At 32.2% G+C, this 16,223-nt stretch overlaps 2 protein-coding genes across 3 annotated transcripts; one reads left to right on the forward strand and one right to left on the reverse strand.

Annotated features, from left to right (window-relative positions):
• Nucleotides 1–11,401: 11,401 nt before the first annotated feature.
• On the reverse strand, nucleotides 11,402–12,664 carry LOC146997995 (THAP domain-containing protein 2-like). The gene is made up of 2 exons (XM_085812345.1): nucleotides 12,447–12,664; nucleotides 11,402–11,664 (listed from the first exon to the last, which is right to left on the reverse strand). Exons 1-2 carry the CDS (start codon nucleotides 12,543–12,545, stop codon nucleotides 11,455–11,457), a joined length of 309 nt encoding a protein of 102 aa, XP_085668471.1. The 5' UTR covers nucleotides 12,546–12,664; the 3' UTR covers nucleotides 11,402–11,454.
• Nucleotides 12,665–12,879: 215 nt separating this feature from the next.
• LOC146997996 (uncharacterized) lies at nucleotides 12,880–14,520 on the forward strand. Of its 2 annotated transcripts, none has more exons than XM_085812346.1 (3): nucleotides 12,880–13,301; nucleotides 13,404–13,551; nucleotides 13,644–14,520. In XM_085812346.1, the coding sequence occupies exon 3, from the start codon at nucleotides 13,842–13,844 to the stop codon at nucleotides 14,478–14,480; it is 639 nt and encodes a 212-aa protein (XP_085668472.1). In that variant the 5' UTR covers nucleotides 12,880–13,301; nucleotides 13,404–13,551; nucleotides 13,644–13,841; the 3' UTR covers nucleotides 14,481–14,520. Both variants share the same exon structure in this region, with proteins under 2 accessions (XP_085668472.1, XP_085668473.1).
• The last annotated feature ends 1,703 nt before the right edge of the window (nucleotides 14,521–16,223 follow it).

Below are 16,223 nucleotides of genomic sequence, written 5' to 3' on the forward strand. Positions count from 1 at the left end.
AAAGACCGGAAATCTTGCTCTTCAGCTGCAGAAGTGCAAATGAACCTTCGAAACTTAGTCCTGCAAATTTAACAATATTAAGGCTAATTTTTATTGGTTGTACTCCTCCAGTAATCGTTCCTCAAGCACTCAATCTTTATTTATGGAAGTTTCTATTATAAATGTATATATATTGAGCGCGTTGCCATTCCGTATAGGTAAAAAGAAGGATAAATCGTTTTACCTATAACAATAGCAACTCGTTCAACAGCGAGAAAACGCAAGATCACGTGACCACTTCTAGCAGCGACACTAGACATGAGCCGCGATGAAGTTTGAAAAATGAAAGAACACTGAATGATTATTATGATGATATTCCGTTTCTTATGATTGCATGGGCCGACTTGCCTTTATTATTTCTTTTTATTTTTACGCATTATCTTTACAGTAATTACGTCTGTTTTTTTCGCGTGGTTTCGTAATTAAGCTACTAAATATTATTATCGTTGCCTTCTATAAGATTGTTGCTATAGCTCTTAAGTACAACATCCCACATATACATATGCAGATCTATATATATATAAGAGGCAATACATATATTTTAATTATTAATATTTAATGAAAGACGAGAAAGCTTACATTATTTCCTGAATTCAAAACTGGGCAAATGTATTCTTTGAGTTTTAATTCAAGGTATGCATTTTCAGTTTGAATGAAAAATTTGAAATGGAACTTTTCGAAACAAACTCTGATACAAAGAATTATCAAATGTAATACTCAATACGAAAAGTTGTTGAACACCAGTTTTTTCGTCCCGTTTTGTGTTATATAATTCTGAAAAACGACTTCGTAAAAGTATGTTAAAAAAATTTAAAAAAATTATTACGTGAGTTTTTAAATGAAACTGCGTTGTCTCCTTGAGGCAAAGCGGTGGTTATGAAACAAACAAATAAATTATTATGGCTACGTTATTCTTAGAATGGTGGTCGCTATTTATTTCGGGAGCTTGGATGTGTAATGTGACTGACGACACTTCACTTAAATTGAATAAAATTGCAACAAAATTCAAAATTCTAATCTAGAGTTCTTTTTAAAACGATGTGCTTAAATCAGCAGGGTTTTTATTTGACATACGATTAGCAAGTGGAAAATTTTGAATGTCTTTACAGAAACTGAATTTAGCATAGACATAAAACACAGTTACGTTTTATTCAGGAATTAATTTAAACATTAAACACAATAATTTATCAATCAAGCCTGTTTAAATTTTTCCTAAATATAAATTGGAATTTCTAATTCTATATTTTCATCGCAGGCAAATTTCGGCATTTTAGTTAAAAATTGCCAATCGTTATTGGAATGGAGATTACTGGGCCTAGTCGTGTAAATGCTTTAGAAACACATTACAAACATCGCAGAACTCTGTTCTCAGCCAAATATATTATAAATTAAATATTTCAATAAAGAAAAATATAGGAAATAATAAAATAGTTTATAAATATAATTTGGTGGAGAGCAGGGGAACCATAGTATGTGCATAATATTGCAATTCATGAAGCGTAATAATGTAATAAGCTTCGCACCTTTTACAGTCTTCCGTCCAACTATTTTCGTATCAAAATGAGGAGCATTCCTAATTTAGAAATAAGAATTTATAATTATAATTATTGCGACACAGAAAACAATAAGAGACGATTCGCAGTTTTGTGGCTGAAACTTAAATATATTTATTGCATCTGTAGCGTATCTATTATTTTATTATACTGTATTGTAGTAATTTTTTTCATGTAACCTCTTTTATTAACATTGAGTGATTGGTACTTTACCTTTATGTAGCAGCTGAGCAGCTTTCCATACGTTAGACGGTCTTCTCTATAAATTTTGTACTTTTAATTACATTATCATATTTACCTAAAATATTAGTATAAAAAGTTTTAAGATTATTTATCTAAGCTAATATTGGAATATATTCTGAATTTTTAATTGTATTCGATTAGGGGTAGGGTCTCGAGCCCAGACACCCTGGTATCAAACGTCATCACCCCGGAAATGAACTCCTTTGCGACTTTAAAAAAACCCAAGTTTTGAATACATGAACGTTATGAATTGGAGTAGATATTTTCAACATTATGATTGAAGGGTTTTTTTTAAACTATACAAATGATTCTGTCTCTTTAATGTAAACCTGCAATTTATAGATAGAAACTGGGTTTTTAAGACTAAATATTTTTCGCGTACTCCATCATGGATTCGGTAGACAATGTCTTGAAAATATCAAATTAAACATACAATACCTCTGCAACTCAACAAATAAGGATATTTTGAAAAAATTGCTGGTCCAAACTTAAACAATATTTTGAAAAGTCAACTAACAAAAAAGAAGAATTCGTACAATTCTTCTGAATTTTTCCTTGCAAATTTGGGCTAACAGATACCACGGCAAGCTATGGTAGTTTGACTAGATTCAAATCCCAGTAAACAGATATTTTGCTTATCCGTTTAGGTCTTTTTTCTAGCCAGTTTGGAAACCAGTTTCAATACAACGGTCTGCACGAAATACTTTCTGACACGAAATGCTCAATTTATGCCACGGATAGAGAGCACAGTGTAGTTATAATCGAATAACCCGATTTATTCACTTTATTTACTGTTTCTTTCCAAAAAAATAGAATTTTCTCTTACAAGAAGGAATTTCATATATTCCACAGCACTTAATAAGCTAAAACAATACAATAAAAATGTGCAGCTAAATGAGTCATGTTCTTTTATTTAAAACATTTATTAAAAACCGAATTTAATCTGATTCAGCAGCATCAATGATAAGTTGAATAAAAAAAATCTGGAACGATGAGAACGCTTCCGAAAATACAACTGATCCTCCGCTCGCAATTTTGTAAATTTGAGAAAAGGCGTTTTTCAGTAAAATATTCCTTCCTTGTCTGCATACAACCTGTGCTGTAGCTTTGCACTGAAGGGAAATACTACTCTCGGAGAATGTACAATATCGTTTATAAATGCAATGGTTTGTTACAAAATACCCTTCGTGCGTTCAGTTCTCCAATTTTCCGGAATGCATTATCAGCTGATATGAAGTACAGTTTGATAACTAATTCCAGACAAGTAGTAACTAGAGCTACTAGAGATACAGGCTGACTAGTCAGCCATTTTGAATCTAAGCTTTAGGGTTGCAATTTAGGTGTGGAGCGGCAACTTTGGCTCTTTAGCGCTGTCCGCTAAAATTTAACATCCTAGAAAATCCGAATTTCATCTTTTTTCTGCACTCCTATAAAGATGTGTGTCTTTTCCCCCTTCTTTTGTCTGCAGTTCAGATTCTTTCTCGTATTTTTTTTTTTTTTTTAAATTGCTAAATTTCTCGTATGATTCAAGTTATTTTAAAAGTTTTTAAAACATTTTCACATATCATATTTCAAATTTGTATTTTTAGTTAAAAATACTTTCTTTTTGAATTCCTTTATTGAATTTTCAATTTTTCTTTTAAATACACGTATAATGTTATTTATCTCAAAATGTATTTTTTGACAAGAGCTTTCCCTCAACCACATTCTTAATATGGTTGAGGGAAATCCCTCAACCTCCATTAATTCAGGATAAGTTTTGATCTTTAATTTTTGTTTTTTATTTTTAATATGTTATTTGAATTTTGCTCACATGGAATCAAACGTCTATTACTGTAGCAAATTTGTTAAAAATGTTATTTTGTGTGTGTTTCCAAAAAAAGCTGCTAAACACTTTATGATTTTAAATACTGATTCAAGATATACACCTTTAAATTATAATGCTTTTAGAATGAAATGCAGAATGCTATAAAAATTACTTCAATGCTCAGATGACTGTGGGATTCATAGATTTAATAGAGTAAAAAATTCCATTAAATATTTTTTTTTTCTTTATTTACCTAAAAACAATATTAAAATAATACACAAATAAATAAAAATAATACATTTACATACAGAATTTACAGATACTATTTACTTATAAGTTTATTTGTTGTTGATGGTTACTTTTTATTATACTTGGAAAAATTATACTTACATACATATGCTCTTAATATTACACGTATCTGAATATTTAAATGATAATTCCATAACATAATAAGATTCAATCTATATCACAGCAAAGACAATACTTAAATCACAGTTCTTTTTATTAATTAATTTGCATAAGTAAAAACATAAAAATATTATTTAGCTTCAAATCTATAAAAAAAGTCCTCCAGTAACAAACATATGACAAACACATATAGTGAAAATAAAGATAAATAAATAAAAATGTTTTGCTTTTTGGTCTAATGTAGTGCAATTCAGTCTATTACATTCAAATTTTATTAAAACATACTGCAGTAATTGAAGTTTTTCCATTATACATCAAACAGCTTTATATAGAATGATATTATATTAGTTTTACTTTTAAAACTAATATAATATAATTAATTCTCATTTATATGCGGAGATGTTTGAATAAATGCAAAAAACCATCTGAATAAATTTTAGCCAACACTATTCAGATAGTATTCTTGTTTTCAAGGTATATCATTTTTATTTTGTTCTTTTTCCATTAAAGGAGCTAATCTAAGACCACAAAGGTTCAATAATATTCAGGTCTGGTGACTGTGGTGGCCAGGGGAGATGGGACAACTCATCCTCGAGCTCAGAAAACCAGTCCTGGACAATGTGAGCTGTGTAAACAGGGGCTTTGGCGTCTTGGAAGACACCATCACCATCGGGGAACAACGTTTGTACCATGGGATGAACTTGATCAGCCAAAATGTTCACATAAGTCTTGGCAGTCATGTGCCCTGACACAGTTATCATGGGGCTAGCAGAGAACCACGATATGGCTGCCCAAACCAGAACAGAACACCCGCCATGTTTCACTCTTGGCAACAAACAGTCTGTATTATAGGCTTGAGATGGCGTTCTCCAGACGTAAACTCGGCCAGAAGTGGGAAACAATGTGAAAGAAGACTCGTCAGACCATATTACTCGCTCCCACTGCTCTATAGTCCAGGCTTTACGACTTAAACACCACCTTTTCCTGTTACGGGCATTAGCATCACTGATGAGTGGCTTCTCAATTGCAGCACGGCCAGCAATTCCCTGTTTATGAAGCTCCCTTCTAATTGTTTTGGTACTCACAGGGTTCGGTAACACAACATTCATTTCAGCAGTAACTTTTGCAGCTGTGGTCTTCTTATTTTTCGTCACAATTGCCCTTAATGATCGTCTGTCACGATCACTCAGGACACACATTCGTCCGCCCTGTGATTTAGCAGATGATGTTTTTCCTCTTTTGAAATATGCGGAATAAATCTTCGATACAGTACCTCTTGAAACACTAAACACCTCGGCTACCTTGCTTACGGAAGCACCTACCATACATGCTCCAACAATTTGCCCACGTTCGAAGTCTGTTAACTCTGACATAATGCAATGACAACCTAACATAACAGTACTCCGACAACAACTGAACTGTTTAGCACATTTACGAAGTTGTATAGGTGGCGTCAGTAGTCAAAAACGCCAGCGCCACCTACATATTTCATTAAAATCAATCTTTCTTTTCAAACATGCATTTCACAAGGTGTTTCCATATTTTTGTCCATCCACTGTATCTCATTGATATATTATAAATATAGCTTAAACATGTTTTATGTGCATACTCAAAGGGGGTGGGAAGTAAGCCTTGATTCAAAATCTGTTTTAAAGCAATAAGTAAATAAATAAAATACACTGGTTCTATTAGAATGTCAAAAAATACTGTTATATATTCTATAAACAAATCCAAATTATCACATCATATTATATAACCCTGGTACAAAAGAAGAAATGTCTGATTAGGAACATACTCTATTTATTTGGTAAAAAAGAAGAGTAAAACATATGCAACATCCCATTATGAAAAATCCTGCAAGCCATTACAATACTATAAGACATTGATTAGTAAGGTAAACATCAGTTGATCATTCTTTCACAACAGCAATAAATGTTTCATTTAAAATTCCTAATAACATGCCAAAACAGATTCACAATTGATGCCTCATTTAAGGTCATACAAAAGTAAATCCGATTTAGCTGACTATGAAATCTTCTATTGTAGAGGACTTTCTAAGGAGAACTGGCTTGTATTCACATTACACATGGGGAAAAACCACAAAAAAACCAACCATGCAGCCAGCCTGTTCGGAAATAGAACAGAAGATGGAACTCCCAGCATTCAGTAACTTTAACCATTCAGCTGTTGGTGGGCCTAATTATTATTCGAAGAGACAAACAGCAATTTTTCAGTGACAACTACTCTACTTTTTTACAGACAGAACTGAACAGCAAAAACTTCTTAAACTCTTGATTAGATTCTAGTTTTCTTTCTTCCTTTTAAAAGCAGGAGATGCAAAACTTTGCCGCTGCTGCCTTTTATTTTGAAGAAGCTTCTTGAGACCAATTCCACGGGCAGTCAAATAATATTTTATTATCTTTGTTTTGATATTGCAACAGGAGGGAATATTTACCTCGCCTGCTTTCTTACAAATCATTTTAACAAATTCCACATCCATAGTTACATTTCCATGCATTATTTCGTCTCGAAAATTTTGAATTATTTTTTCACACAGAAGGCACAATTTAAAAATTTCTGGAGAAGGACATTTAAGCCCACCTAAATTTGCAAAATTAATTATGTACTGCTTATTTTCATCAATGGAAGGAGTATTTTGCTCACAAACTATGAGAAACTGTGAGCATGAATTACAAGCATTTTTCAAAACAGAATTTATTGCAGCTCCTGCAATATAACAGACGTTATTTTCCTCACTAAGGGTGAGATTCTGTAGAGATACATCAGAAACTTCTGGTATGGTAACAGGCTCTAAAGCTTTTTTCTCCTTCAGAAATTCAAATTCATCTTTTGCATAGTTTAACAAGTAAATATCTGAATCAGTAGCATAACTGGAGTTCTTAATGTCAGATATAAACTGAGATAAACAGATAAGCTTTAATGCTTTCACAGCTTGCAAAGCACTTGGCCTCAAACCAGCTTTTCTGCGTATCTGAGAAAATACATTTTCTAGAGCATCTTGTGTCAATCTGCTCGTCAAAATAAACTGAAAATCATTCAGAAAACATGCCTCTGCTAACTGTATGGCTGATAAAGTAGAAAGAATCAAACCAGTATGTAATGGTTTCCACCCTTTACCAATTTCTATAAGCTGTATAACATTAATAAATTCAAAAAGTAACTCATTTTTTTTTGCTTTTATTTGTCACAGAAATTGAGTTCTTTCTACATCTAGAGGATAGCATTTGAAACCACTGACATATAAATCTTATCCACCATGCTGTTGTAAGAGCATTAGGGCTTATCTCTTTTAAAGCTACTGCCTTCTCCAATCCCACAGCTGTTTTAATTGAAAAAAACTTCACAGCAGAAGCAACATCATTTTATCAAAATGTGAGGGGAAGAGGTCTTCTTTGCTGAGATGATGCATAGTTCTCAAACCACAATTTTGGTTTGTTTCAGTAATCCAGATATCTTTTATAAATCTTGCAGATACATGCAAAGTAACCAAATTTTCTTTATTGCAAACATAACTGGGCAGTTTTATACTATGATTAAGAGTTGCAGACCAGAGATTTTTTAAAAGATGTGGCACATCTGCAAATACATAAATAATTTTGCCCTTAATTTCAGTAGTGAAATTATTTCTTTGGTTTCGAGAAACAGATATTCCCAAAGAATTCCACAGGCTTCTATTTACTGCTGCCATATCGCTAACAATACCAACAACATTAAATCCAACAGAATTGACAGCTTCGATAACATTGACAACAAGTTGTTTGAGCTGGCATCCTGTTACCTGTCCAGTTATCTCATGGGCAACCACTTGCTTCCATTTCAGCTTCAAACCTCTTAGTAAAATAACTAAATAGTGATTTCCTGCACCCTTTTGATTTCCTAATGTACATTCACCAATAAATTTACGTTTTGAAATATCAAAATCAGGATTGCCAGAAATCTCCATTTCATCCAATGATAAAATACAGTCTTTATCACTAGCATTCATTTTTTCTCCTTTAATTTTCAAAAGTTCAATCATGTCACTGATGACTCCAAAATTCATTTCAAGACCTTGAAGTCTTTTATTTAAAGTGCTGTATGAAGGCACAGGAAAACCTATTCTGGGCAAGTAATTATAACCATGCTTGCCCAAGGCAAATCTAACTTTGAGGCCTTTTATTACTCCCTCGTTAGACCATTTTGCAATGCTTCTACGAGGAATTTTCAACATTGCTATTTGTTCATCTGAAAGAAATGTTTTCACTCCTTTCAGCAATTCCTCATGCTGTACTTGAAGGTCATGAAGTTGAATTTCAGTGCTATGCCATTTTTTTAAAACATTAATTTCATTTTTTTTGGTTGCTGTAAGTTCTTTCAGTAATATTTTGTTCTGGCATTGCAGAAGCGAGATCAATTCAGTCTGCTGTTTTATAAAATTCCTTAAAAGAACATCCTGGAATAAAGAAAAAATCTATATGAATAATCATCAAAGAAGGGGGGAAACACAACAAACAAACAAAAAAGATCTGAAAGTTTTCAGATTTTAAATTACACCCAAAGGGGCTTTTTTTAACATTTTGTGTTTTACCTTTATTTATTAAATATCAAGTTTTTCACACTTAAACTATAAAATTCAGTTCAACAGCAATATTGCAAGATAATTTTAAAATGAACATATCTTCAGAATTCCCGATTCATTGTCTCACACGCTGGAGATAAAAGTGTCTTTTCTGTACAACATTGCCATTGCTCGCTTTGAAATCCTCAAGTTTGTTAATCAAAAATTCGTTAAAGTTTTACAACATATAAAATATATATTAAAACAAATTCCAAATTTCAAATTCGGTCTTCCAGATGTCCATATTCACAGTAGAATTAAGTCATTCAAAATTTGACGGCTCTAGGTACCGTTGTTTTATCAGAATGCAAAAAACATACATGCATTTATGCAGATTCTTCACTATATAATTTCTTTAAATATAGTACAGGGTGATAATATTTGGTGGCAACAATTTGAAAAGTGATGCAGCCGTTTATAGTGTTTCAATACAAAACGAAAACAATAGTCCTTCAGGGACACAGCCCCTTTGGATTAAATGCCAAACTTAAACAGATAATAAATCCACAAAATAAAAATGCAACTTCCAGGTCTCTTTTCCTATACTGTGGTGGGTTTTTAAATTTGACTCTATTGTTTTCAGCATTTTCTAGATTATTTTTGTTTTATTTTCTAATATTTAAAATTTATTTCACTTAAAAATAGATTTTTAAAATTTATTTCCAGCTTTTCAGGGGATCGATTATCTCCATAATCATGAGCAATTTAATAACACAAATTATCAACTTATATCACAGCCTTCACAAATGCTGATGAAATTAATTAAAATTAATTACAATTTGGCTGCAAGATGAATCTAAAGGTTGTTTTTGCAAACAAAACTGAAATTTACATAGAGAATTTGCAACTATTAATGAAATTAATTACATTCCTTTTACCAAAAAATTACTTTATAGAACATTTTAAATGTATATAAGGAAGCAATTTAATTATACATTAGTTATCAACTTACATCAGAGCCTTCACAAATAGATGGTATTTCATTGCAAAATGAGGCTAAAGGCTGTTCTTGCAAACAAACCTGAAATGTACACAAAGAATTTGTAAATGCTGATGAAATTAATTACATTCCTTTTACCCCCCCCAAAAGTTAATAGAAACGTTTTGTATAAGCAAGCAATTTAATAATACACTAATTATCTACTTACATGAGCTCCTTCACAAATAGATGGCATTTTATCACAAGATGAAGTTGAAGCTTGTTCTTGCAAACAAACCTGAAATATATATATAAGAAATTTAGAAATACAGATAATATAAACTACATTCATTTTAAGAAATAATTATTTTACATAACATTTTATAATTCAGAAATAGATAATAAATTGTTAACGCTCAAAATTCAAAAATAATTCCATAGCACAACAGCCAGATATAGTACAGCTGTTTAGCAACCATAAGACAAACAATTTCATATTTCAGAAATCGTATAAAAATTCATTAATATATGTAAAACATATGACATTTAATAGCTGCTCAAATGAAAACATAGAATAGATTCTTTACTAGCAGCTGTTATTTAATCAGAAGGTAATGCTAAATGTTGTTGCAAACACACCTGAGATGTACTGCAATGTACACATTTGCAACCACTGGTGAAATGAAATAAAGTGCATGATTATGAAGATGGAAACATTTAAAAAAACATAGTACAGTTTACGAATAGATGTTAAAAAACTATTAAAATTTTTTAGAAGTGCAAAATGGCAATTTACATCAGATACTTCGGCAGCAAAATTTATTTCTCCAAAATATGAAGCTGAAGGTTGTGGCAAATGAACCTAAAAGAAATTATAATATATGAAATATGTGGAAGTGAAAGAAATTATAAATTCTGATCGGATAAAAATAAATACAAATAATCATTACCATTTTAAAAGTAACTCGACTTATAAAAAAGCATAAATACATTGGACTGTTCATAGCATTCATACTTCTTAAACATAAGTAAATATTACGTTAATATATTTTTAAATTTTAGAAACAATGTTAATACTTTTTAGAAAAAGTTTATAATACTAAATATTTAATAACTGTTCAAATGAAAACTTACAACAGATGGTTCAGCAAGAGAAATCGCTTCAGTTGATAAAGGTAAACTGTGCAGCAAGCCACCCTGAAGATGCAAAAATTATGAAACACATATAAGTAAGGATTCCTGAAAATGCTGATAAATAAAATATACTTAATGTAATTTTAATAATAAATAATATAAATAATCCTAATAAGTTTTGTAAATCTTTAAACAAAAAATAACAACATTCAGACAAGACATATAAGACATTAAAATATACATTTAAAACAATGTATTATAACTATATTATTGTATTACTCAAGATTAAAGTTATTAATTTCAATATTATTTCTTTTACTTACTCCATACATATTTCTCTCTATTTATCTGGAATTTAAAATTAAGCAAAAAAGCAACTTTAATTTAATACAAATTTTGATTTAAACTCTTTTGACTTTGAAGGCAATCAGATACCGGTTTCTTTCTTTTAGGAGCAAATCTGAAGAAACCAGACCCATGTATGACCGTCCTGGAAAAACTACAAAAACTTTATCCAAAAACTACATCAAATTGAGGTTTTATGCTTAATTTTCAATATATGATTATAATAACAAAGTACATACTTAATTATATATATAACAACAGCAAAATTTTAATTTTTTAATCTAAGCTTAGGGACTGTAATTACAGCTTTATCACATAATGCCTTAATTTCAATATTTTGATTCTTTTATAAAGCAATTTAGTCCATTTGTAATAAAAACATATTTTTTTATGAAAAACCATAAAAATAAAAAACACATACATTACAAAAATTGGATGTAACTGAACGGTGCTTTGGTAAACCAATGCCTTTTAGACGCTGTGGGGTCAACAGTTGTGGGGGATTAGGCACATTGAAAAGAGTTGGCACAGCATTGGGCTTGAGTTTTTTACGCCCATCTTGCCTAGAGCATTCAAATTGATTTTCTTCAAAATGTACCTGCATATTTAACAAAAGCATGCATGAAATTTAACATTAAAATCAAAAGCACTAGTATTTAATTACAGTTACATATATTATATTAATTTAAGAATGTAATTTTCTGATAAATTAAAATTTTTTTTATAAAAATAGAACAAAATTTTTAAAAAGTAATCATGTTTGTAAAACTACTTAAAACATATTTCCTGCTCACACACTAAAAATAAATTTAAAGTACCTATAGTTAAAAATACAACATTAAGATTTACTACTACAATAAAGGATAATAATGGGATCAAAACGATTCATCGAATATTTAAATTAATATTTAACTTCTTAAAAATGTCTAAAAATACAGAATATATTTATCTTACTATAAAGAAAAAACAAAATCATTTATTATTTGGATCATACCATCCAGTTTTTAACATTGGCGCCAACTATCCGATTTGGCGACAATACATCAGAATCAAAACATAGAATGCTACTTTAAATCACCAATCGTACAGTAAAATTAAAGAAAAGAAAAAGGCACATCACATTTCTAACTGAGCACAAAGTTTACATGAAATGTATGATACAAATTTCACAAACGGTATAAACTTTTCACGATAACAAAAGAAACAACATGAAACAACGTTATTTTACTGCACAAACACATACACATTCCGCAGTTGATTTTGTACTTATAAAATCAGTTGATCGTCAATAAGTGACAGTTAAATGAAAATAAATATTTTAAAGTACCAAGAAGAGTAATTTTTCTAACATTCTATGGAAAAATACGAAGCTGAACTTACCTCACAAAGATACGCTCCTGGGCCCGGGATCCATTGATCTCGACGAGAATTAACTATCCATTTTCTTCGTCTTTCTTCATTTCTAGGGAAACGAAACATCCTAAAGTTATTTTTAGATTGATTCAATTTGGTGCAGCACAACCACCCATTTTTCTGAAAATTAGGTCGGAATCGATCCACAAATATGTCAAGAAATCAGTGCTAATCCAATAGCGAATACCAACAAGTTAGATTCAAAATGGATGATGATTCAGCTCCCCTTTATAGTAGCCTTAGTGGTAACCGGGCGGCGGAAGTGACGTCACAGAAAAGGGGCGTGGCCTCCACCATTTTGAATTTCTCCGGAAGTTACGACACCAGCGCCATCTTGTATCACGTGTTGGAATGACATCATTAAACTTTCGTTTTGATTCTGTGGCAACGATCTTTTCAAAGTTGTTTATTTTTTGTGGCAACGACACTATTTTTTATGTTTGTGGCAACGAACTCTTGAACCACGTGTTTGGAATGACATCATCTATTTCTTGTTGCGACATGTTGCTTTACAAAATGGCGTCTGCCGTATCACACCTTTGTATGCCTCCGCTGAGGTGTATGGATACTTTTCTGTGAATTAATCAGATTCTTTGAAATATGACCTCACCGTTTCTTAACCAATCACCGTTCAGATGAAATAAAGAGTTCCTGCCCGATATAAGGCTATCCCGAGTAACGTTCCGCATTTCTTTCCTGCTGTCGCCTTGAGTGTACGCACATATTTTGCTTGGACTATCATTGTTAATTTCATCAGATTTTTGTTTCTTCATCGTTTTGAACATGAATCCTGGACAGCCACGAAACAACAACGCTGCAGAGGTAAGTTACTTTTCGAAAACATACTATTTTTTAGAGTGTTAATCTTTTAAAAATTTATTTGTGAAAGTTCAATGTGGGCTTAATTTGCCTTTTATTTTTCAGATGGAAAATCTATTGGAGAAAGAATCCATGCCTTTGAATGATAAAGTGTTGAGCCATGATGTTCCAAGAGAATCAGATAGCTCTTGTGCCAAAAGAAAAGCAGAAGAAACAAGCCATTTCGAGAAAAAAGTACGTATTTGTAAAAAAGGTTCATATGTTAAAGTTGATATTTTTATGTTACCTCATTTTTTGTATATGTTTTTTGTCTACCAAATGACTGACAATTTTTTTTTCTTTCAGCGTAAAGGACTTTTTACTGAAGACACTATTCCAGAGGAGCTCACTCACATGGGAGACAATGTCTTTGTGGGACCCAGCATTTACAAGGGAAAAGTGACTGTGCACATCTGAGAGTATGCCAAATATGGTAAAGCTTACTATCCGACAAGACGAGGAGTAAATTTTGAGCCATGGTGTTTGAATGTTCTCGCAACCAACATGACAGTGGAGGAACCAGACCTGCTGACACTGAATCTGGAGTTGCCCAAGAACTTTGTAGTCACATATAAAGATTCCCACTTCACTTTGAAGCAACTCTCTTCGACAGGAGATGAAAAAAGTAGCCTCAGCATTACAACGACGCAGTGGGAAGAACTGATGTCCAACTTTAGCCGTATCAGCGATATTGTCACCAACCTCGTTTATCAAAACATGAACTTTTGTGAAGCCTACGAAAGCGTATCCGACGAACCTGTCAGAGAGGAAAATCTACCCCAATCCTTTGACATTTCTATGGGAAGAGCGCGACTTCAAACCATTCTAAAGACGTCACTTGAAGAACTTCTTAATCAACAAGACGAACTGAAATATCCCCAGCTGAAAGACTGTGAAGAACTCGTTCATAAAACAGAAACTGTAAATGCCATTGCTCTGAGATTCAATGCTGTTGACATCGCCAGGCAATTTTATGGAAACATTTGGGGTGAAGAACCCTATTTAATGTTAGTGAAACCTGCTCACTACATTACCAAGGACTTTTTAAAATCTGTGTGTTTAAACCATGTACTCGATGAAGTAAGAAACACATTTTGTACTATCAATGGTGTCTTAGGTATTGAATACTATGAATATTTGTAAAATAATTAGGATGCTCAATAAATGTTATTTTATTTTACAACGATCTCATGACTGTCTCCAGGTTCAGACCTTATTTAAAAGAATTAATCTGTAATGATTACTTACATAAATTTTAAAAATACCTATTGAATACAAACCTATTGATTTTTATAGAATATAAATATGGTTATTCTTAAACATATATATCATTACTTGTTCAACCTTTGAGATGTTAAGTAGCATTCATTTTCTCTCTCTTGTTTTTTAGGCCTATTTTCTAAAATCTTTATATAGGTGAAACTAGGGTATTTTTTATCTGTTCTAGTTAAATATATATAAATGAATATCAGTGTACGTTTAGATCATAACAACTGTTGCAATGAACGCAGCTCTGTCTCAGACCTATCGGGATCCACAGGTCCCCGCAAGTTTCGGGGGTGTTGCTGCTTTGCATCGTGCTTTAAAAGGTCGCGTAAAAACAAAAGACATCCAGAAATGGTTGCAAACCAAGGATTCTTATACTTTGCACAAGCCTTTGAGGCACAAGTTTCCCAGGAACAGAGTCATCGTAGGAGGCTTAAACGAGCAATTTCAATCTGATTTAGTGGATATGCAATCCCTGGCCTCTTTTAATGATGGATATAAATATTTGCTGATCTGTATAGACATCCTTTCGAAATACGCTTGGGCTATCCCTCTCAAAGATAAAACATCCGTGTCCATCCAATCCGCTTTCGGAAAGATATTTTCGGAACGTACACCCGAATCATTACAAACAGATGCAGGGAAAGAGTTTACCAATAAACAAGTTCAAAATTTTTTGGAAAAGAGAAACGTTCGCTTTTTCACGACACATAATACAACCAAAGCTTCTGTCGTAGAACGATTTAATCGAACTCTAAAAACAAAAATGTGGAAATACTTTACCGAAATGAATACACGAAAGTACATTGATGTGATTGATAAATTGATATCCAGTTATAACCATACATGGCATCGCAGTATTAAGACAGAACCTGTATCCGTTACATTACAAAATCAAGAAAAAATTTGGAAAACGCTATATAGTCAGCAACCAGTACAAAACCCTATTTCTTCAGATTTAAAGATTGGAGACACGGTACGCATCAGCCGAGAAAAAATGCTCTTTGAGAAAGGATACGAACAAAACTGGACACGAGAAATTTTTACAATCTATAAAATTATTCGACGGATTCCTGTTGTCTATAAACTGAAAGATCTAGCAGGAGAAGTTATACAAGGAACTTTTTACAAACAAGAACTTCAAAAGGTTTCGGACTCTGGTTATTATCCCGTAGAAAAAGTTTTAAAAAAGAGGAAACGTCGCGGGAAAATAGAATATTTTGTGAAATTTCAGGGGTACCCCGAAAGCTTCAATGCTTGGGTGGATGATGTGAGAAGGGTATAAAAGGCCCGTAAATTCTGCTTATCTGTCATTTGAACGAAACATGTCTTTCTTTATCACACTGATCAGCGACAGCTCCATGCGTTTTTTTCCAGACAACAAAATATCACAATTTACTACTCAGCTTCCTACTCCGATGGATTTAAATAGTCAGTGGGAGTTATCTCTTGTGGACTTTATTTACCCTCACACATGGTATAACGTCCGAAAAGACAATAATTTATTTGGATTTGATTTGGGTGATGGAAAATTGGAAGGTCGAAGAGTGCCTCCAGGATGTTATGAAACGATACCAGATTTATTAAAAGCCATGAAAATACCTTCTCATAAAAATAAGA

Source organism: Stegodyphus dumicola, chromosome 3 (genome assembly GCF_044657685.1).
Source record: "Stegodyphus dumicola isolate Sdum_Otavi_A_Nest chromosome 3, ASM4465768v1".
NCBI lineage: Eukaryota > Metazoa > Arthropoda > Arachnida > Araneae > Eresidae > Stegodyphus > Stegodyphus dumicola.

Excerpts from the sequence above, each read along its gene's own strand:
- LOC146997996 (XM_085812346.1), top strand. The coding sequence starts at position 13,842 with ATGACAGTGGAGGAACCAGACCTGCTGACACTGAATCTGGAGTTGCCC.
- LOC146997995 (XM_085812345.1), bottom strand. The coding sequence starts at position 12,545 with ATGTTTCGTTTCCCTAGAAATGAAGAAAGACGAAGAAAATGGATAGTT. Across the intron at positions 11,665-12,446 it reads CAGGAGCGTATCTTTGTGAG|GTACATTTTGAAGAAAATCA; the intron begins GTAAGTTCAGCT and ends TTAAATATGCAG.